General features: G+C 36.6%; 1 protein-coding gene and 1 pseudogene across 2 annotated transcripts in view; one reads left to right on the plus strand and one right to left on the minus strand.

The window, feature by feature from the left end:
- Positions 1-452: 452 nt before the first annotated feature.
- LOC126608708 (TMV resistance protein N-like) overlaps positions 453-24,576 on the plus strand; it is a 38,927-nt gene continuing 14,803 nt past the window's right edge. The window contains exons 1-5 of one of the 2 annotated variants that reach the window (XM_050276694.1): positions 453-786; positions 1,692-2,796; positions 2,925-3,239; positions 3,389-4,315; positions 9,938-10,178. In XM_050276694.1, the coding sequence (XP_050132651.1) occupies positions 1,786-2,796; positions 2,925-3,239; positions 3,389-4,315; positions 9,938-10,178 (2,494 nt within the window). In that variant the 5' untranslated portion in view covers positions 453-786; positions 1,692-1,785. The remainder of the gene's footprint in view (positions 787-1,691; positions 2,797-2,924; positions 3,240-3,388; positions 4,316-9,937; positions 10,179-24,576) is intronic. The other variant, XM_050276703.1, reaches the window with a different exon arrangement.
- On the minus strand, positions 22,860-22,966 carry LOC126614128 (small nucleolar RNA R71; annotated as a pseudogene).

Raw genomic sequence — 24,576 nt, forward strand, 5'->3', positions numbered from 1 at the left:
CAAGCTGTTGAAGAGTCACCTCTTGAATCAGTGGAGCATGTGTGTCACTATGAATGAGTTTATATTGAGAACCATTCTTGGCAAATTCCATAGTTAGTACCTGGAAATCCCAGAGAACTGGGCTAACTGAGGAAAGCCACTGGACCCATAATACTATGTCACACCCTCCTAATGGCAAGGAGTATAGATCCACACCACATTCATAACCCCCAATGGATAAAGCAGCATCAGTGCAGCAACCTGAACTACTAACCTTACCCCCATCCGCAATCATCACTTCAAATGGTTTAGTGGGTTGAGTGTGCCAAGCAAATTTCTTAAGGAGTCTAGAATCCACAAAGTTATGGGTGCTTCTAGAATCTAAGAGAACTGTGACTTGTTGACCATTCACTGAACCGATTACTTTCATTGTTTTCACAGTGGTCCTAGCAAATGTGCCATAAAACGCCAGCTTAAAAGAGGGGAATAAATATCTTCGGCTCTTTTCGAAGCAATTGAAGAGTCGAGAGTGTCGATCATTGTGTTCTCTGAAAACTATGCGTCGTCAAGATGGTGCTTGGATGAGCTTGTACATATCCTTGCATGTAGAAAGTCAAGGCAGCAAATAGTTTTGCCAGTTTTTTACAAAGTGGATCCGTCCCATGTACGAAATCAAACTAGTAGTTTTGGTGACGCGTTTACAAAACTCAAGTGCAAATTCGAAGACAACAAGGAAAAGATCCTCACATGGAGGAGTGCTCTTAGAGATGCAGCAAATTTGTCCGGACATACTTTCAAAGAGGGAGAGTACGTATATTTCTTCCCCTTATACTGCCCTTAATCTGAAAAGATGACTTCACCTGAAATTCAATTTTCTTTACATAAAACCCAACCTAGTTTTTGTGCTTGACTAATTAAGCTTAACAAGTTAGATTTTATATCTTTTGGTTTCCTAAAATACCCCTAATAACAATGTGATTCTCTTGCATATTTATATCCATTTATTGTGTTAAACCTATTGCAAGTTTAACTGGTCATTATTAATTGTGTTAAATTTGAATTGGCTGGATTAATTACCAGAGTATACCCATTTTTTTCTGTTCAAATTTTAAATTTATTAATATTTTTTTGTTTCCTAATTTTGTTTGAAAAATCAATTTACCTACGTTTTTGAAAAATTAATTTACATATTACTTATTTTGATTAATAATGTACCTATGGTGTTGTTTTATAATTTACCGATTACTAATGATGTTAGGTAAATTAGTTCTTATAGGGAAGCAATGATACATATCCATACAAAACATCTTTTTTTCATCCGAACAACAACATAACATTTAAATGTAAAAAAAAGGTCTTATGTCTTATGTCTTATTATTTTTAACAAAAGGAAAAAAAAACAGTCAGTCAATGTCCTAATTATGGAAAGATGTTAGGATTTTACAGAGTAATAAACGGCAATGTGAAATTGTGAATAATGGCATAGGGGTAAATAATTTTTATTAATGGGTCAATTATTATCTTACATGATTCTGTATTTAGTTGCAAGCGGCACATGCTTGACTGCAGCAGTGATTATCCATACCTCTGTTTTTTTCAATCTTTTTTATCTTTTCTTTCTCTTCTTCTTTTTACATTTTTTTCCTTTTTCAAAGAAATATAGCAGAAAAAGTTGATTGGCTAAATGTTTAAATTTTTATATAAACTGGTAGGTATGAGGCCACATTTATTAGTCAGATCGTGAACGAGATCTTAGTCCTTGTACTACAACGCACGCATTTGGATGTAGCCAAATACCCAGTTGGAATGGGGTCTTGTGTAGAAAAGGTGAAAGAGCTTTTAGGTGTCGGTGGAAATGATCCGTGTGTGGTTGGGATTTGGGGGGCATCTGGAATCGGCAAGACAACAGTTGCAAAAGCTGTTTATAATGCAATTGCTTATAAGTTTGAAGGTAGTTGTTTCCTGGCAAATGTTCGAGAAACGTCAATGCAATACGGAGGCCTACTCAAACTACAAAACATTCTTCTAAGTGAGATTAGTGGTTCAAAGTTGAAAGTCGTCAATCCTCATCGAGGAAATAGCCTTATAGAGAAACTTTTGAGGCGAAAGAAGATTCTCTTAATTCTTGATGATGTGGATGATTTGGAGCAGTTAAACAACTTGGTTCAAGTTAAATGGCTCAATGAGGGTAGCACAGTGATCATAACCACAAAAAATAGAGGATTGTTGAAATCTTATGACGTTGAGTTGATATACGAGGTCCAAAAGTTAGAAGACGACAAGGCTCTTGAGCTTTTAAGTTTGAATGCCTTCGGAAAAAGAGAACCTTCAGATGATTATTTGGGACTCGCACGACGTGCAATAGCCTATGCTCAAGGCCATCCGTTAGCACTTAATCTTATAGGTTCTTATCTACGTAATAAAAGTATAGATCGTTGGCAAGCTATGTTGAATAGTTATGATTCTTATGAAGGAGAACCTTATACAGGTATTCAAAGAATACTTCGAAAAAGTTATGATGTCTGGGATAATGTTGTGCAACGAGTTTTCCTAGATATTGCATGCTTCTTCAAGGGTGAACATAAAGACGACGTGTTACAAATATTAAAAAGTTTGAAGCATCCTATGCGTCCAGATTGTCTTGAAGAACTCGTTGAGAAAGCCATCATAACTATTGAATATGATAGGATTTTAATGCATGACTTACTAGAAAAAATGGGTAAGAGTATAGTTTGTGAAGAATCACCCGATGAACCAGGTGAGCGGAGCAGATTGTGGCATCATGGAGATGTGTATCATGTTCTAACTAAAAACAAAGTAAGTAGAATATATGCTCTTGCATTTGATTTAATTGGCATGATTTTGGAAAGAAAAAAAAATTTAAACCCTTTTGATTTGTTTGTTATACGATTTGTTTGTTAACACTATTTATTTTTCCATCTTAGGGAACAAAGAAAATTAAAGGCATTGTGGTGAAGTTGCCCAAGCTAGATGTGATACCCTTGAATGCAAAAAGCTTTTTCGAGATGGTAAATCTTGAAATTTTTATAAGCCGTAATGCACTCTTTTCTGGATGCGTTGAGTATCTACCCGATGATTTGAGGTGGATTGAATTCGGTAGAAATGGGCTTCAAGATTGGGGATCCAATATTCTTCAAAAGCATATACTTACATTCAATTTGCAATCCAATTGTCATCTTAGAAATCTTGTCACGTTTATTATGCCAAACAGTGACATCAAACAATTGAAGGTGTTTCAGGTATGTATACTTATTATAAATTAATTTGGACAATTACTAATTTTATTGTATATTTTATTTTTGGAAAAAGAAATTTGCCAAAGCTTTTCATCATTAATTATTCTATTTAAAGTTTGTGATTTTTTTTTCTTTTGATTTTGATTTCACAGAATTTGGCAATGCTTACATCTTTGAATTTAAGTGGTTCCAAATTCTTAGAAAAAATTCCCAACTTATCTGGAAGTCCAAACCTAAGTAAGTTGATTCTAGATGAGTGTAAACGTTTAGTTGAAGTTGATGATTCTGTTGGATTCCTTGATAAACTTGATAGATTAAGTCTTTATGGGTGCTCTAGGCTTGAGAGATTTGCGACGAGACTTAGATTGAGATCCCTTCATATGCTTACTCTTTATGGTTGTACAAGGCTCAAGAGTTTCCCAGAAATAGAGGCCGAGATGGAATCTCTAAAGTATTTGAACATATCAAAAAGTGGCATAAGAGAATTGCCTTCATCAATTGCATATCTTACTGGGCTTCGAATGTTGACAGCAACTGAATGTGAGAACCTTACAGGTACATCATTACATCACATTTATGGGTTGCAACATCTCGACTATATTGAAATGGATGGATGCCCAAAACTGGTGACATTTGGGAAGTTTTCAACTCGCTTAGATACTTCACATTACAACGGTATCCCATTAGCCCTTTTCAACGTAGGCGAGCTTTCTCTTGACGGATGTAATTTATCAGAAAATGATTTCCTTGTGCCTCTTCAATATGAACCATCCAGTCTTCATTGCTGGTCCACATTAACAAATCTTGATCTGTCGAGAAACAATTTTGTTAGTCTTCCGGAATGCATTAGCAAATTTGTCAACTTGAGATGGCTTATATTGAAAGGCTGCAAGAGGCTTCGGGAAATTCCACATGCACTTCCACCAAATCTATGGTCTTTATATTTGGATGATTGCACATCATTGGAGAAAATTCCAAAGTTGCCCTCGGGGCTTGGGCATCTGCAGTTGATTAATTGCTTTAGACTAAGTGGCGATGAGGTGGCAAAGTTGGAAAATAATTTGTTGAACTTGAATCAGGTTGGTCTCTGCTCTCTTAATTTCTCTTGAAATTAAAATATATAATTTGTTGATACTGTAAGAAGAAAAGCTTTAAGCTTAAACAATGGAGGTTTCACACTCACAGAGAGAGAGAGAGAGAGAGAGAGAGAGAGAGAGAGAGAGAGAGAGAGAGAGAGAGAGAGAGAGAGAGAGAGAGAGAGAGAGAGAGAGAATTCTTCTTCTGTTATATTGTTTATTTCACACTGAATCATTACAAACTATTGCTATATATACACTTCACTTTCCTTACAGACTAAGCTAGCTCATAACAAACTTAACAAACATATCAGCTTAATCTATTTACACCTGGTAGCACATCAGCCATTGGATTGATCCTGTGTTTTTATACCTTTACATCCCCCCTCAATCTCATGCTTAAGAGAACCAAGCATGAGATTGGAACAATGATCTTGAAACAAAGAGATAGACAAGCCTTTAGTAAGAATGTCAGCAAATTGCTCCTTGGAAGAGACATGTTGCACAGCTAGATCACCTCGGATAACACGCTCCCGGACAAAATGGTAGTCTATCTCAATATGCTTTACTCGGGAATGAAAGACTGGATTAGAGAACAATGCTATGGCTGAAATATTATCACAGAACAAGACAGGAGCATCATATAAAGGAACATGAAGGTCACATAGAAGCTTCCGTATCCAAGAGACCTCTGCAGCAGTAATGGCAAGTGCTCTGTATTCGGCCTCAGTAGAAGATCTCGACACCGTGTGTTGTTTCTTGGAAGCCCAAGAAATAGGAGTGTTACCAAGATAAACAACATAGCCAGATGTTGATCGTCGATCATTAGGATCCCCGGCCCAATCCGCATCACTATAAGCTTGAAAATGTAGTGGTCCAGAATTGAAATGAATGCCGAAGTCAAGAGTGCCACTGAGATACCGTAAAATCCGTTTCACTGCAACTACATGAATATCCAGAGGATTGTGCATAAATTGACAGCATTGATTGACTACAAATGCAATATCTGGCCTGGTAAAGGTCAAATATTGCAGTGCGCCAACAATACTGCGATATTGTTCGGGACTATGATACAATGTGCCTTCGGTCTTGGATAACCTGTGATAAGGGAGACAGGGTGTAGCACATGATTTGGCATCTTGCATATCCACCTTGGCTAGAAGATCCTGAATATACTTGGTTTGAGAAACAAACAAGCCTGTGCTCTTGTAAGTAATCTGCAAACCTAAGAAGTAATGTAAGTTACCAAAATCCTTCATATCGAATGCTTGTGTCAAGGCTGAAACGACCTCAGAAATAAGAGAAGAACTGCTGCCAGTTAGGATGATATCATCCACTTAGAGTAATAAAATCACAATACCAGTAGGGTGCTTCTTAACAAACAAAGAAGGACCGGAAAGAGAGGCATTAAAGCCTAAACCCGGTAAGAAACTCGTAAATTTCTCATTCCATGCCCTGGGGGCCTGTTTAAGGCCATATAAGGATTTTTGAAGTTTGCACACATAATTGGAAGGATGAGAAGAGCTCACAAACCCCGGAGGTTGACTCATATAAACTTCTTCAAGGAGATCACCATGTAAAAATGCATTTCGAACATCCAATTGTTTTAAACTCCAATTAAACTGAGCTGCAAGTGCTAGAATTAACCTGACAGTGGTTGGCTTGACTACGGGACTAAAAGTCTCAGTATAATCTATGCCTTCCTCTTGACTGTAGCCTTTAGCTACAAGGCGAGCTTTATACCTCGCTATAGACCCATTTGGATTCGTTTTAAGCCTGTACACCCACTTACAACCAACCAAGTTCTTGCCAACTGGGAGAGGTACAAGTGTCCAAGTCTGTTGGGCTTCCAAAGCATGAATCTCATCTTGCATGGCAACCTGCCATTCAGGGATTTTACTAGCTGTTTTATACGAAGAGGGTTCTGTAAGTGGCACGACTGATGAGGTGACAGAAGTTGAGAAAGCTTTTCTCTTAGAAATCCCACTCTTGGACCTTGTTTGCATTGGATGAAAACTGATAGAAGGTACTGGCAGTACGACACTGAGACTTTCTTGCTGAAAATCAGGATCAACAGGGATCGGGGACTGTGTAGCTGAGATAGGAGCCATCAAGGGTGAGGGTGACATATCTGGGTAAGTAGAAGGTGTAGGCAAAGGCATATGATTGGTGGGTGAAGGATTTGATAACTCTGGAGCTGTAGTGGGAGATGCCAAAGACTCTGAAGCACTAGAGATCATAGAAGAAGACTCTGGAGCTCGAGGGGCTAAATGTAATGATGTGTGTGATCCAACAACATTATGAAGTGTGACTGATGGTGGTATAACACGTGAGGAAGACAATGATGGTGACTGTGTAGTATGAGATTGAGAAATGAGAGTCAAATAGGGATAAGTGTGTTCATCAAAGATCACATGTCTCGACACATAAAATTTGTTGGTAAGGGGATTAAAACAAATATATCCTTTATATTGTCCAGCATATCCCAAAAATATGCACTGTGCAGTTTTGGACTGAAACTTAGAAGTATTGTACTGTCTCAACATGGGAAAACAACTACATCCAAAGACCTTTAAATGTGTCAACACTGGTGATTTCTGAAACAAACAAGCATAGGGAGATTGCCTAAACAAAGTTTGACATGGCATTCTATTTATTAAATAAACAGAAATGGCACAGGCATGGAACCAAAATTGTGAAGGCAAATGAGCTGTTTGAAGAAGAGTGAGAGCAGTTTCTATAATGTGCCTATGCTTTCTCTCGGCAAGGCCATTTTGCTCAGGTGTATAAGGACAAGATTTATGATGCACAATGCCTTTATCTAGTAAAAACTGTTTGAAATGGGTACCAATGTACTCACCACCACCATCACTTTGAAAAACCTTAATTGCAGTTGAAAATTGAGTTTGTATAAAAGAATGAAACTGCACAAAGGTATGAAACACCTCAGTTTTATTCATTAAAGGAAATATCCAGGTAAACCTGGTACATTCATCAATGAAAAGTACATAGTATTTAAAACCCTCAATGGACAAAGTAGGTGATGGACCCCACACATCACTGTGTATGATTTCTAAGGGTTTTATGCTTTTATTTGCAGGAAATGAAAAAGGAAGTTTAGTAAACTTTCCTTGCAAACAGGATACACAAACATGTTTAGAACAATCCACAGAAAATGGGACTTGAGATTGTTGCAACATTTGAGAAACAACAGTGTTTGAGGGATGACCTAATCTGTTGTGCCACAAGCTTGTGGTCACTTGTTGACCAAGGTAACAATGTTGCTGTTTGTGTAAGTGAGGTGTCGGTGATGCTTGTTTGAGAATGGATGATGGTATGTATAATGGAATGGGATATAGACCAGCTCTACACAGTCCCTGAAGAAGAACCTTCCCTGTGATCTTGTCCTGAAGCCAGAAACAAAACTCATCACAAATAAACCGACATTTGTTGTCTTTGCATAGTTGATAGATAGACAACAAATGTTGAGACAGTTTCGGAACATGCAATACAGTCTTTAATTGAAAGACAGATTTTGGAGTATGCAAAACCGAAGAACCAGTATGGGAGATTTGCAAACCTGCACCACTTGCAGTGGTAATTATGTCAGTGCCAGCGAATGGAGTAGCAAACGTGAGGTTGGACAGATCAGACGTCATGTGTGATGTAGCACCAGTGTCAGCTACCCAAAATTGTTCTTGAGGAGCAGATGGCTGATAGTTAGCTTGCATTGCAGTAATGGAGGATGGTGGAGGTCTTCCTTGAAATGAGAAATTGGCACGATGATAACACTGCATTGCAGAGTGACCAAACTTGCAACAGATCTGACATTGCACTGGTGATGAGGTAACAATAGTAGAAGAATGGCGCTGGAAGCAGTCAACCGCAATATGACCACGTTTGTTGCAAATCTGACACACAGGGATATCATTGTTGTGCTCGGGACAGGTAGAGACATGTGGTCTCGCAGGGCCTAGAATGCCAGGACTATTATTAGAACCAGAGAATCTGAAATTATTACCAAATGGATGCCTGCCTCTTGCTCGCCCTCTGAAATATTGACCTCTATAGCCACCAGAATTATTGGTATTGTTACCGGAATGATAGGTGCCACCAGAAGGATAAGGTCCTCCAGAATTGGAAGAACCTCCAGATGAACTACCAGTATGATACTGAGTAGTTAGAGAATTAGAAGACCCTTCATCAAGTACCAAGGCCTTTCCTTTGGACAAAGTATGTTGTGCTGTCATAGCAGTAGTAAATGATTCATGAACTGGAGCATGCTCAACAGTTGTTTCTTCAGCAAGTAACTGAGCTCGAAAGTCCTTGAGAGATATAACATTCTCTCGACCCCTTATAACTGTACGAAATGTGTTATACTCAGGAGGTAGCCCCTTCAAGGCAAGGATGACAATATCATCATCATCAAATGAAACTCCAGCAGCGGAGAGATGATCTCGGGCATCTTTAATCCTCTGTAAGTACTGAGAAACATTCTCTGAGCCTTTCTTGATATTCTGCAACTCAGTCTTGAGTTGAAAAATGCTGGCTTTGGTGATCGTAGAGAATCTGTCCTTCAAATTTGTCCAAATTTCATGAGAATTGGAGCAACCAATGACACACGACATTGCAGGAGTGGAGAGAGTGGCAATAAGGAGCTGCATAAGAGCTCTGTCATGCATTTTCCAGATTTGGTACTCATCAGATTTAACACCTTCAACATCTAAATCTTCAACAAAACGAGTTGGACATCGACGTGTTCCATCCACAAATCCAAAAATTCCATGACTTTCAAGAAGCAACCGCATTTGATAATGCCAAACCAAGTAATTTGTATCATCTAATTTCACCGTTACAGAGACCGAAACATTAGGAATCAGGTTTGTAATTGGAGACTGAACTATCTGTAATTGTGCAGCAGTCACCATACCGTCGAAATTCTTGGAGAAAAACTGAAGAAAACTGGAAGAGATTGAGAATCTAGGGTTTGTAATTACACACACTTCACTTTGCCAGAGTAATAGTCAGAAATTGTTGAGAAGAATTGGGAGATTCAGAGAGAAAGAGTCATTCACACATATCATCAAACAGTTTGCGTGCAAGAAACACAACTGAATTGCAGATCATACTTCGCCAGACCAATAAAGATTCACGAGAGAAGAATTCATACCATCAACACAGAGAATGAAGTGAGAAGAGAGAATCGAAGATAGCAGAAGCAACACCTGATCAGGATCGAGACGTGCCGACCCGGCGAGGATACCATGTAATAAGAAAAGCTTTAAGCTTAAACAATGGAGGTTTCACACTGAGAGAGAGAGAGAGAGAGAGAGAGAGAGAGAGAGAGAGAGAGAGAGAGAGAGAGAGAGAGAATTCTTCTTCTGTTATATTGTTTATTTCACACTGAATCATTACAAACTATTGCTATATATACACTTCACTTTCCTTACAGACTAAGCTAGCTCATAACAAACTTAACAAACATATCAGCTTAATCTATTTACACCTGGTAGCACATCAGCCATTGGATTGATCCTGTGTTTTTATACCTTTACAGATACTTGGGAGGGAGAACAGATCATGATTGTTTGTAATTAGTTATTTACATATTATTCACTATTGCAGGAATCTCTTCTGTGCTCTCGATTGCAAGTTAAGTATCCAGGCGATGAAATTCCAAAGCGGTTCAGCTATACCTCTAAAAATCTAACAGCCACTAGGATTGAAAGCATACGAAATGAAGATGATGAGGAAGAAGATGATTTTTATGTTGGAGGTAGTGAATTTAGTTTTGAAATTCCTCTGAATTTACAGGAGAGGGAGACGTTATTAGGATTGGCTCTATCTTGTGTTTTTCCACCACGGCCTTTATCAAAATTGACTGGAGCGGGGTATTATTACATTTTTCGTCTTCACATGAACGAAGCAAGTGATTATAAAGAATTTGAGTTCAAAGGCACGGATACAGCTCATGTGGGGCTCATGTTAGTGGGATTTAGAGAAGCAGGGAGAAAGCCCATGTGGGGCTCATTTTAGTGGAGATATTTGTAAAGTTAAATTTCAATTCCCCGCAAAGGCAGGCATTAAAAGCTGCGGGGTGCAGCCCCTATTGCGCAAAGGAGATGAACGGCTTCCCTCGTCTTTGGAACCAACGAGTAGCCTTGGATCCTCAGATATCGTCAATGATGAATATGATCGGCAACAACAATGGCCTTCCTTATCTTCGAACCCAGCGGATGATCATCCGACACGCACACAGATTGATCACAATGTTCCTTCTGATATTGAGGAGGAGCAAGAGCAACCGTCCACCATTTCTGATTTACTAGGAGTTTGGGTACGTACATTTCAGTTTTAGCCATTTTTTTATTATTCTTTATTGTGATATCTTTTTTAAATTAATATAATATTAATTAATTAATTTAAATTAAATAAAGGAAAAAATTTGAACAGTTTGCAATCTGCATAATCAAAGATTTCATATCTTTAGAAACAAAGATTTCATATCTGCAGTGCAGGTGGTTAGTTCTTAGAAAAACAGAAACCACATTTGTATCTTGATGTACCTTTCACTGATAAAATCAAATTCTAATTAATCAAAACAAACAATTATGGAAGGAAAATATACAAGGGGAAATGAGATTATAAGTACAAAATTCAAGATTAATTACCTAAAAACTTGGTTTTGTTCATATAAGTACAAAATTTCTACACGAAGATCAAAGAACTACATCATTTGGATGAACATGTAAACCACATGCTTCTCTCTCTGTTAATTAAGTTTACACGTAGAGATGGAAGTCTTGTAGGACTACTGTTTAATCAAGAGTCGGTGTTTGCAACTATTTTTTTATTAGCATTTACTTCTGCTTTTTTAATTAATGAATAGGTGGAAATTTGATTCGGTGTTGATTATAAGATTTAGTAGAATTTTAATATCAAGAGGAGATAACAATGTAGAAAACATAGCCGCTTGAATCAACTTGATTGATCTCAACCCTCATGATCTCACAGGTCTCGGCCTGCTTCGGTTGTTTAAATTTCTGGTGTAAGCCAAGAAAGTGAACTCATTAATGTTGCTGCTCTAGTTAGTCAGCCTGCTGTTTCTGCCAAGGAACCGACAAGTCTGCAGTCTCTTTATGTTCCACCATCGGAAGCTGGGAGTGAAGCGTGCATTAGTTGTTGGAATTGGATTTCAAATTCTTCAACAGGTTTGGTAGAAAAAGTTAAAAGGGAAATTTTATTTAAATCTATGTAACTTTTTTTCTACACTTCTCTGGTGTTAAAAGGGAAATTTTATTTAAATCTATGTAACTTTTTTTCTACTCCTCAGGTGTATGAGCAGGCCCGCGTCGCCATTCTTCTATCTAACATAGGGTTGAATCCACAACTGCATCTCTCTTCGTAAGTGCCATTACAACTTTCTTAATGGATGTAGTTGGCAGAAGATAATTTCGAACACCTTCGGTTTCCTAGAACCGATTACTAACTTTAAATCAAAATTATAACTAGGGTACACTATCCAAATGATAAAATACAGTTTAGTGTCCCTCTAGTTCCATTTTAGACTAAAAGTTTGTAAATGGTTCTATCTAATGCGTATTTGCGGAAAATAAGCTTTCCTCTTTGCCTTTCTTGGTATGCAGGTCGCTGCTGCTCTCCACATTATATTGTCCCTCACTCTTCCTGTAGTTGCCAACATTGTCAACTTGGGAACTGTTCTAAATGCAACAATCTCCACCGCCGTGCCTGCTGCTTTGTCATGGCATTTGGAGTAACCCCGAACATTCTCTGCGCTGAGATCATCCCTACGAGCATCCATGGCCTCTGCATTGCCATCTGAGCCCTCACATTCTGGATTGGAGACATCATCATCACTTACGCATTTCCTGTCATGCTCTTCTCCGTTGGATTTGCTGGCATCTTAGGAATCTATGTTGTCGGGTGCATCGTTGCTGGATATTTGTTTATTTGAAGGTGCCTGAAACTAAAGACATGCCTCTTGAAGTTAGCTGCTGCTGATGCATCTGTTGGATTCCAATGATAGCTGATTTGATTGTTCAGAGGATTTGAAAGTTTGGTTTGGCTTTAGACTGGGATTATGAGGACAGGATTTGAGTTGGAAAGAGTGCTGATGACTGGATTGCATTTTTAGAAAGTGATTTTGTAATCATCACTATCCCTCACTTAATTCTGCACCAGTATCTTTGGTACCAAGAAATCAATTCTCTTGGGTCATAAGCTCATAAGTGACATGTTTTGTTCGGCTATTTTCCCCACTTAATATTTATTTGCCTACTTTAACTATTTATTTATACTATCATTTGTACTGTGATCCATATATATTTACGAGCCGTATCTTTATTAGAAAAATTATTTCTAAATAGATGATAAATGTAGTACTACTATTTTTATAATATGTTTTAAAATTTTGAAAAATGAAAAAAAAAGAATAGAAATGAAACTGTTTTTAACTGCAGGCCTAAAGCAGAGCCCTGTTGCCGCCTAGCAATAGAAAAGTCTGCTGAGTGTCAGTCATCATCTTCGGTCTTCACCAAATTGAGTTAGAAGAATTAGGGTTTTAGAGCTGCAAAGATCCAAACTTTATCAGTCTCTCCGAAAGTAATTAGAGAAATGGAAACCCAATCAAAGGACGGAGACTCTCTGGAGAAGCGGCCCGGCATCTTCTTCCTCGGCTCCCCCGGCGTCGTCGAACGCTCTCATTTCCCGTATGCTCTCTCTCTATCTCTCTCCTTTGGGCGATGCTAAATTCATGACCTCTTGATTTCTAGGCTTACTGGATTTGAATTTTTGACGATGCTTCTGATCTTCATCGTCATCTCAGCTGGTAGTTGATGGGTATGTAAAATTATGAACTTAGGGATCAAAGAATTCAACTCTTAGGAATTTTGGGAACAAACAATTCGTATTGAATTCTTTTGAAATGTGTATTTTGATGATTTTTGTCGTAAAGAAATAGATGGAATATCTCTACAAATTACTACACAGCTGGTGTTTCGGTATGGATGGCTCATCTCCATGACTAATTTTTTGTAGAGTCCCTCCCAATGTATGAGCAGTTGGCTGCCTTGATCTTGGTTTTCGACACAACTGAGGTTTTGGTCTCTTGCCACTCATTCTAGGTCACTTTGTTTACTTGTTTAGCATGATTTTCAATGTGTCTTGTATCAATTTGCTCTCATTATGCTGCAGTTGTCGTCTCTGTCTGCGCTTCAGAAACGGGTATCTCAAACTGATCTTCAAAAGTTTGATGTAGTATTGGATTCGTCAGTAATTATCTTCTGCATCTTTATTTTTAAAACTGAATAATCCTAGTAATAGATAATAAAATATTAATATTTTTTATTTCATAAAATAATATAAAATAATTTTATTAGTAATTTCGGATCGTTTAGCGTTCCCGACTAATATAAAAGTGCTAACAAGGACCGACAATAGTAACGTGGTACCGGTATAAAAAGTTGTGTCAAAATCACTACCCAGAAATTGTCCGGAAGGAATCTTTTTACAGCTGTTCCCATCTGTCTAGTAAAAGTGTGAAGGGATGTTAAGGGAATTGCGTCCACCTGTGTCCGCGTGAAAATAAATTTTCCCACAATAAAGGAAGCTTGGTCACATCCTTCTATTCTCATGAATTTTTTTTTATAATGACAAAAATATAGATGGTATATTACATATTTTTATATAAGTAATTATTTTTTTTAAGTTATTATCATTTTAATAAATATATTTTATTATTTATATAATGATACGTGATATATTACTTTGTATACTGGTCATACTAAAAAAATCTCTCATATTCCCATTCACTCTTCTGTCTTTTTGGGTAAACTAAAAGAGAATTGACGGTAGAAATAAATGCAGAGGACGCTTTATTTTTTACGGTAAACAATAATGTTATGCCTTTTGGTGCATGTTGGATGTCTATTGATCTCTTTTTTCTATCATTTAACAATTTAACTCACTTAGTAGTACGTATTGATGATATTTATTTTTATCTGAAAATGAGAGATCTTAGATTCGAATCTCGTTGATGGTAAATTCGATACAAAATTAGGTTACCTATTGTGTGGTTTAGCCTAACTTCTTGTTTCCTTAGTGTAAAAAAATTAATGTACTAAAAAAAACAATTTAACTTACTATCATTAAAAACAGATAAAAAAAGGTAAAAGAAGTACAGAAAATTTTAAATGATTTTATGACGGTATTTCAAATTAATCGCATATTTTCATACATTTTAACTTTTGTATGCACATAATTACAGTCATAATAGCTTCATATGACATCGTTTCTGTGCCATGAGGTGAAAACAAGGAAGAAAATATCGGTAATATCGAAAATATCGGTAGTCCGAAAACACGGAAATATCGATGGAAATATCGGGATAATATCGATATCGATAAAAATTACATGGAAACCACGGAAATTGTAAGAAAAACTTGGAAATTTTTATTGAAACTTTGCAGGATGTTTATTTAGTTAATTATCTATTAGTTTATCACAAAAAATTGGAATGAAATGCATTGCATGATGGATTTAACTGATTTAAGTTGATTATATAGCGAGCTGTCAAACATTGTGAGTGTAGAAAATATGTAGTAATTAATGAAAGAAGTTTAAACACACCATAATCATTTATATATAATGAATTAGTACAATATTTTACACTTTATACATTGCATGGTAAGATACATGAGTGACTAAGTACCACATAGAGTTCTTATGAGGTTCAAAATTTTCACTATCTTCATCATCTCTATGTGTAGAGTAAGTGTATTGTGAAGAGTAGTCAGCAACCATGACAATGGCTTTCAAGAACCGAAACCCAAAAGTCAATAGGAAACCGAATACTTCGGTATTTTTCGGGATTTCGGGATTACCAAACAAATGGGATTTGGAAACCAATCCCATATCGAAAATTTCGGTATTTTTCGGGATGGTTTTGGTTTGGGACTTTTTCGGTTTGGTTTGGGATTTTTGGGAATTTTTTCCAACCATACATGTAAGTGACCAAATAAAAAATAGAAAAATTAAAAACCACATGCCATTGACTAAGTAATTAATTGACACAATTTAAAATATAATACCACAAAAAATTTGGAATATGTGCAAATTTGTTTCTTGCAAAAAGAATTCAAAACAAAACCATATATATAAATAGTTTAGCATGTTTTCACAAAAACGTAAGTGGTATAGTGGTCAAGGCGCTGAAGGAGTTAGATGGGAGGAGTTCGAATCCCTTTATGTGCATGTTTGAGACTTTTCAGAAATTTTCAAATATTTTTAGGTTCATCTCGCGATATTATTGATAATATCGCGAAAATATCGATATTTTCGGGATATTATTGATAATATCGCGAAAATATCGATATTTTCGGGATATTATAACGATAATTAAAGGTTGTCGGTAGGAATCTGCTTTGTGGTTGTGGGTAGGAAGAAAAGCACGAGGCCTGCCGGAAGAAATTTATATAAAAAAACGTGATGTATAATCTGTGTTTCCAATCTCAATAAAATTTTCTCCAATACTTGGGGTTCTTAGTTTATTTGGCTTTAGTATAAATTATTTTATCATTTGTCAAAGAAAAAATCACCTTAATTGACTCACCTTAATTTGATCTCCTGCATATTCCTTTGCTTTTCTCTTGTATTTTTTCTCTCATCACGGAAAAGAAAATTATCCACAAGGAATCGTTTTATCTAATTCCCATCCAATCAAAGTGTGAAGCGTTGAGATAGGGAATTGGGACCCAAACAGAGACTCAGAGCAGTAATTTGGGGCTGGTTAAGAATAATTATTTGGGTTTTGAATTTTTTTTTCCTTAAATTAAAGGAGAATTAATAGGTGGGAAAAAAAAGAGTGCAAAAGAAGAAAAGGGTTGTGAAGAAAATTACTCCACAATGAAATACTTTTGTACTATTTCAAGTCAATTGTGTGTTTTTATGCATTTAACTTTTATTCATTTTCTCAGGCTAACCAACTCTTTCTACAATTTGAAAAGAAATTTCTGATGTGTTATCTCGTGTTTGGTGTGATATGATACAACAATGGATTTTTTGGGAAGAGGATACCTCCGCATCATTTTTATGGAAATTTAAGAGATCCACGAATCCTAAGCATTCATCGTTTATCGCGTGATAAGAAATTATTTAAATATTTAAATTTAAAATTAAACCTAATCAGTACTTAATGAAAACTGATCACAAGTATAAGTACAAAATTTCTACACGAAGATCAAAGAACTACATCGTTTGGATGAACATGTAAACCACATGCTTTTCTCTCTGTTAATCAAGAGTCGGGGTTTGCAACTATTTTTTTATTAACATTTACTTCTACTTTTTTCAATTAATGAATAGGTGGAAAACTTGATTTGGAGTTGATTAATAAGATTTAGTTGAATTTTAATATCAAGAAGAGATTTTTTTTTTTTTTTTTTTTTTAGAAACAAGGAATTGTTACCAAGGCACAAAGGCCAACCAAGAACAAAGAAAGCCAGACAAGGCTAACATACAAGAAGAGACTCGGGATTACAATAAGACACTGCCACAAATGGCGAACACATCGTCCCCAAAAAACACTAGCCTAAGCGATTAAGTCAGAGGTCAAGGCAGGTCATCTTTGTTCAAAATTCTAACAAACGAATATGGGGGCCTCTCGACCCACACAGAGTTGCACATCTCCGGAGTAAAATTGTAGATAACAAGACCCTCATAATCTCACAGGTCTTAGCCTGTGTCGGTTGTTTAAATTTCTGGTGTAAGGCAAGAAAGTGAACTCATTAATGATGTTGCTCTAGTTAGTCAGCCTGCTGTTTCTGCCAAGGAACCGACAAGCCTGTGCTCTATTTGTGTTCCACCATTGGAAGCTGGGAGTGAAGCGTGCATTAGTTGTTGGAATTAGACTTCAAATTCTTCAACATGTTTGATAGAAAAAAGTTAAAAGGGAAATTTTATTTGAACCCATGTAACTTTTTTTCTACACTCCTCAGGTGTATAAGCAGGCCGGCGTCACCGTTCTTATCTAACATAGGGTTGAATCCGACATTTGCATCTCTCTTCGTAAGTGCCATTACAACTTCCTTAATGGATATAGCCGGCAGAAGATAATTTCGAACACCTTCGGTTTCCTAGAACCGATTACTAACTTTTAATCAATATTATAACTAGGGTAAACTATCTAAACGATAAAATAGAGTTTAGTGTCCCTCCATTTCCATTTTAGACTAAAAGTTTGTAACCGATTCTATCTATATGCATATTTGCAGAAAATAAGCTTTCCTTTTTGCCTTTCTTGGTATGCAGGTCGCTGCTGCTCTCTACATTACATTGTCCCTCACTCTTCTTGTAGTTGCCAACATTGTCAACTTGGGAATTGTTCTGAATGCTACAATCTCCACCGCTGTGCCAGCTGCTTCATCATGGCATTTGGAGTAACCCCGACATTCTCTGCGCAGATATCTTCCCTACGAGCATCCACGGCCTCTGCATTGCCATCTGTGCCCTCTGATCACTCAGTGTTCCTTATTCCTTGGGGTACCTCTGCAAACAACCAATCCAAAGCAAAAGTATTTCATATCATGAAGGTTGAAAGCAAGACTATCTCATATCATGCTTTCTCCCTGTCCTTCTCCTTGTCTTTGTTTTACGATAAGGAGAAAGAGAGTAATCAGCCAGCACTTGGTATCAATCTTCCGATCTGGAGCCAACTGCCTGGAACCCCTTCCTGATTGCTTACCTAGCCTTGCTCTCGAGTACTCATCTTCATCATCTTATGCTTCCGCTTCATCTACCACATCTGCCTGGGGAACAGATAAGGGAAGTGAAAATGATACCTCGAAGCATGTGGAGACAAGTTGCCAATTCATCCTCAGCTAGGGACAAGGAGAAAGAAAGCAAGAGGTGGGCACTGGGAAAGATTGAAGAAAGAAACAGACCAACACAGCTACCTTGTGCCAGCCTGCGGTGCAGAAGAAAGAAGCAGAGAAGAAACAAACTCACACTACTGCTCTCCTCGCCTACACAAATTGGTGTGTTCTTTCCTTTTCTTTATGTGTCTTTATTTCATTTTATATTTCTTTCCTTCCATTTTCATGTCTTATTGTTCAAAAATTCATTTCATTATCATTGGGGACAATGCTATAATTAAGTTTGGGGGTGGAAATATATTTCGTTAGTTTATTTCTTTCAATTAAAAAAAAATTATTAAAAATAAATAAATAAATAAAAAAATTAAATTTGCATTTTTATTGTTGTTTGTAGCTACTTCTCAATTCAATGATGAGATTTGATTTTAATTTCCTTCTTACTTTCAAGAAGTCTAAGTTCTTTTCGTTGTCTTTGTGTTAACTGTGATTTCCATAAATCAACTTGAAAAATAAATGTGCCTAGTCTTGTCAATGTGAAACTTGAGCATAATTTAGCATTTCATATGTGAATCATATGAGATTATGTAAACCTTGTGAGTTTTTGAGCCTATACATGATTGAACCATTATGCATCAATCTCATTCCTTCTTGTGCGTATGATCTCACTGTACATGTATCTCTAGAACTTGCTTTATACTACTCGATTCATTAATCAATTCATGTAATAACTTGGAAGTGATATAGGCCATCTTTGGATCGTTTGAGCCTTTCATGCCTACCTTATATGCTATGTTTATCCTTAGTAGCCCATTGAGCCTTAAACTAAGCCATTTCTTTGTTAGCCACATCTCTTTACCTTGCTCCAATATTGGAGTTGAGCCCATACACAAAAATCGATTCCTTATTGTTTTGAGAAAGTATTACATGGGTTGTGCTTTTGGGGGTTTCATTTATGTAGAAAGATGGATAGAGCATGTGTATTACAATGAAATGTGAATTTGATGGGTGATGTAGCTTTTGCAGATTTGTTTCTTTCATAAAAAAAAAAAAGAAGAAGAAAAAAAAATGAATGAAAAAAAAAACGAAATATATGAAAATTGGAGAGTGTTGATTTGTTGAAAATGTGTCGGTAGAGTATAAATTTCCTTTTAAAGTTAAATTTGGGGAGTAACAGGTGCTCGAGGTTTTATTATTTTGCTTTCAATTTGAGGTGGTGTGATATTGAGGTGTTGGAAAACTACCAAAGTGTACTTTCTCAAAATTTTTGATTTCCATATCCTTTCTTTCATTAGCCTATCACCTTTAGCCCCATTACAACCGTAATAAAGTCCTATTGATCAAAGGTATTACTTAAATATTGATAAGCGAGTTAGGTGGACAAGCAAGCATATGGCGGCATGTACAGTGAGATCACTTGAGTGAAACACATTAACCAAAACTTATGAGTGAATGAGCGTATGTCTTGTGAGAAACTCACATGTTTGCATATGATGATTTAAAGGAGCTTGGAATTGCATTGACATGTCTAGCTCACACATGGCTTTTCAACGTTTTGTTTGAAGGAAATTTGGTTAACTATTGGATGATGTTTTGAGCTCTTGCTTACTTCTTGGCAGTGTATTTTATGGTTAGCACTTATCTCTGAAATCGAAATTGAGAAGTTGGCTACTAAGTTGTTGAATCTAGTCTTAGTTGAGTGGTTTTGTTTTGTGTTTTGTTTTGCTAGAGGACTAGCAAAAATGCAAGTTTGGGGGTATTTGATCACTCATATATTTCATGCAATTATACCATCCATTTCTAAAGTCTTTGTGATGTTTTTGTGTTAAAATTATGGCATTTTACCTTATTTTATGTTAATGTGCCGTTAATGTTGTTTTAGGACAAAAACTGGCAGAAAGAAAAAGAATAAAAGAATAATAAGAGACGCAGAGGAGGGGGACTAAGAAAGGCAGTGTGCAGGAAGTGGAGTGTACTGTGCAGAGAAAAAAAAAACAGAAAATAAAGAGGTAGAACGGCAGACAGAGAAGAGTGGGAAGGAAGTGGAGTGCGCATGGGATGGAAGTGGAACAAAGAGCAGGGATGGCAGGAATAAGAAATAAAATAGAAATAGAGGGAACGTGGGGAGACTAACGGGACAACAGAAAAAATAAAATAAGAGAGGAGTGGAGAGACTGACAGACTAAAAAGAAAAAGGTGGAGCACGGAAAAGAAATAATAACGGAAGAAGAGGAGAAAAAGAGTGAGGTGGACTGACAGAAACAGAGAGAGAGAAGGGGAGCGTCAGAGGCAGGGAAGGAGGCGCGGAAAAATAAAGGACTTGGATTGTATGCCCTCCAATTTCGATGCCCTCCCCATGCCCTCCTGTTTTTGTGGTTACGGTTAAGCCACGTCAACATTTTATATTAATATTTCTTTTTATTTTATTATTTTTATAAAAAAATAATAAAAAATATTGACGTGGCTTAACCGTGACCACACAAAACAGGAGAGCACGGAGAGGGCATCGAAATGGGAGGGCAGGCAATCCAAGTCCAAAAATAAAAGCAGCAGGAGGGAAGAAAAGCGCGAAAGAAGAGGAGAAAGAGACTGACGGGAACAACACAAGCAGAAGGGAAGCGCAGAGCAGAGGAACCAAAAACGGGTGTTTTCTTTCTTGTTATTTTTTATGGATAATTTCTTATGTATGAACATAATTATGTGTAACTAATTTATTATGCTAGAGTGAGGTCATGAGCCGCAACATGAATACGTAGATTTATTTTTCAATTGCTTAAGTGTTGTTACATGCTTGCTTTGATATTTTCAATCATTGAATTAAACTATCTATGTATCTTGATGCTTGATCACCATTAGGATGCTTAGAAAAGTTATCGGATGCAATTTTGAACGAATGTCACGTTAAAATTGGTTGTGCTTCTTGTGATTGAGAATTGTACTCTCCTAAGGTAAATATCATGCTCTTAGGGATTATATGGTTTAACAAAAGGATTTTCACCAAGATTAATGAATCACTCATGTTTATATTTAATCCAAATGTCATGGATAAGTTGCATGTAGTGGTATGCGTTTTAGCTTGAATGTCACAAGTAAAACATACACAAGAAAAATCCAACCTTCAAAGCATGTGTGTTTTCAATTATTTAAGCAATTGGAATAGCTACGTAGGAATGTTGTTGGTAAAGGTTGAACTCTAGCATATTGTCAATCTATTTTTCTTAAATCATTTATTTTATCTTGAATTTCCTTATTTACTTGTTTTGTTTAAGTTGAATCATTATTCCCTAAAACCAATTCCCATTTTAGATATTTGTTTAAGTCACATCCAGTAATATTTAGTTTCATTAAATTAGTGTAATTCTTAGAGTTAAATAAGTTAAATACACAAAAAACTCGTAAATTGTTTATATCAGTCCCTGAGGAGATCGACCTTGCTTGAGCCATTCTATACTACAAACACTTGTTCTCTTGCAAGAATTTTCTACGATTTAACCCTTTGTTTTACAAGTGGTAAAATCGCTATCAAGAAATTGGCGCCGTTGCCGGGGACTGTGCCAACAGTTCCCGAGCTTTTGTGTTTATTTTTCTTATGCTTATGTTTATGTCTTATTTTTATTAATTATTAAATTAAAAAAAAAACAAATTTTTTTTTTTTAAAGAATCCTTTTTGATTAAGCTCATTGATGGTGAATTTAACTTTGGTACCGTAATATTGTTGTATATTTGCGTTAGAAATCTGTTTATGTATCCCTTTCACAAATTTCTGTTTTAAACAATATTATTAATTTTAAAAAATTATTATTTAAAATTAAAAAAAAAATAAAAAAAAATAAAAACAGCAATTAATTTAGTTGAGTTTTGATCTTTGATTAAGTGTAGTGGATGTGTGGTGTGAGATTTTTGTCTTCATTTAATTAACTAGTGCTTACCAATTTGCATAAATTGTGTTTTTAATTCATCTAGGTTTACTTACTTTCTTTTTCTTTTTGTTGTTTAGTTAGTTTCTGTTAAGTTTTATTTTATTTTACTTTTATTTTTATTGTGGCTTAATATTTCTGTTGTTTGTTCAGGTGTAGTATATGGTAATTGGAACAAGATCCAAGAATCAAGTGCTTATTCCTTACGATCCTGAACCATAGAGAAGTGTAAGGAAGTTAGCTAGAGAAAAATATTTAGCACAAGATTCCAACCTTGGTGATACTTTTCTTAAGGATTTGTTCCGTGATCCTGAGAGCAGCAAATCTATTTTCCAACCTTTGGCACCAGTTGCACACATGGGCCTAGCCTTACCCGCAGCAGGTCAACCTTTAAGGAATTCATTGGCGGCGAGAATCAATGCAGTGCCAAGGTGCATTATATATCCAGATGTGGAAGATGGGACATCCTTTGAAATCAAACCTCACATCCTCAACATATTGCCATCCTTTCATGGGTTGCCAAACAGTGATCCCAACATACATTTGGTTGATTTTATTGAGGCATGTGACAACACCATAATCAGAGGTTTCTCTTCTGAAGCTATCAAGTTACGTTTGTTCCCATTCTCTTTTAAGGACAAAGCCAAGGCGTGGCTGCATTCTCTGCCTGTCAATAGCATTACAACATGGACAGAATTGCAAGAAAAATTTCTCAATAAGTTTTTTCCTTCATCCAAGACTCTTGCACTCAAGAAAGAGATATTGACTTTCGCTCAAAAGCCGAACGGGTCTTTCCATGAAGCTTGGGAACGGTATAATGAGATGTACACAAAATGTCCTCATGCTGGGTTTGATTCTAACCTTCAAATGAACATATTTTATGATGGTCTCAATGCCACCACCAAGAGTCACGTGAATGCATCTGCTGGAGGGTCATTAATGTCAAAATCAGCAAGGGAAGCATTTGAGTTATTTGATATGATGACTTCTGAATCCCAACAATGGACAGAAGAACAAACACAAAAGAGGGGAGTTTTTGAGATTTCTCAGAGTTCTCCTAATGTTTCTGCTCAAATTGCTAAAATGGAAAAGAATTTTAATGCCAAATTTGCTGCCTTAATGCATGTCTCTTCCATGCCCAATGCCCAAGAACCGTGCATCATTTGTAGTGAGACAACTCATGACATCACTCAATGCCCCAACAAGGATAGCTACCCTGAGCTTGTGCAAGAGCATGCAAATATGGTGAATAATTTCATTAGACCCAGAAGTGACCCTTATTCCAATACATATAATCCTGGGTGGAAGAACCATCCCAATTTCAGTTGGGGTGGCAACCAACAGCCACGTCAATACCAACAGTCTTACCAATCAACTAGTGAGACTAAGAAAAATTCACAAGATCTATTGTGGGTAATTCCCATTCACTCGAATCTAGGGTTCTAGACTAATCTTATGGGAATGAGCGAAAGCAATGATTCCGGACCACTCAACGGAATCCAACCCAGGATACGATTCCAGACTATCATTTAACGGAATCGCGAAGTAGAAGGGATTCCGGACCATCACTCGACGGAATCCACATTAAATTATGATCGCCTATCAAAATGTACCAAGCACAACTAATCATCATCCCCTCTAAAATGCGTATGGTCCCCCATCGCGGATATATCAAGCGGAACCATAGACATAATATCTTCGTGCAGGCAGTGATCACCCATTGCGGATATACCAAGCATGATCACCCCTGAATACATATGATCCCCCATCGCGGATATACCAAGCAGGATCATCTATGTACCTTTGCTACGTGGGACAGTTAGATCAATACACATACTACTTACCCTTATCTCATCCGCAATGATTTACATCGTAATCACTTGCACTATCAACTTCTCATGACCACTATCTTATCATACAAGCATAAAAGTTCTACATAATACTTCTCATAAGATTCTAGGTTCACATCGTCATAAAAACAATCATACACATCATACTAACCATACATATCTAACCACATTTCATAAACGTTTCCAAGCTACAGTTGATTCACAATTTATAAACATAGATCGATGCTTAAAATAAAAATAACCATTTAATAGAAAGCACATTTAATAAACAAGTATAACTCAATATGGTGCCACTAATACATATATCGAGACACACTTCAACTAGGAACGACACGTCATTGAAATGAGCCAACTAAGTTCCATCAAGCCTCAACAACAAACTAGAGATAAACAACACTCTAAAGTAGAGCATGTTGACTAGAACGTCAATCGTCGATAAGGTAGGTCCATTAAGGTCAACAACCTAAGGTTATTCAATCCAGAAGATCCGCACATCGGATTTCCGATTTGTAAGTCCTCAAAGATCCAACAACTGATAATTAGGGTGTTCACAAAATTGAACGAAGGTCCAACAATCGGATTGTCATCAATCATACAAACAAGTGGCGGTC

This window comes from Malus sylvestris, chromosome 2 (genome assembly GCF_916048215.2).
Source record: "Malus sylvestris chromosome 2, drMalSylv7.2, whole genome shotgun sequence".
Lineage (NCBI taxonomy): Eukaryota > Viridiplantae > Streptophyta > Magnoliopsida > Rosales > Rosaceae > Malus > Malus sylvestris.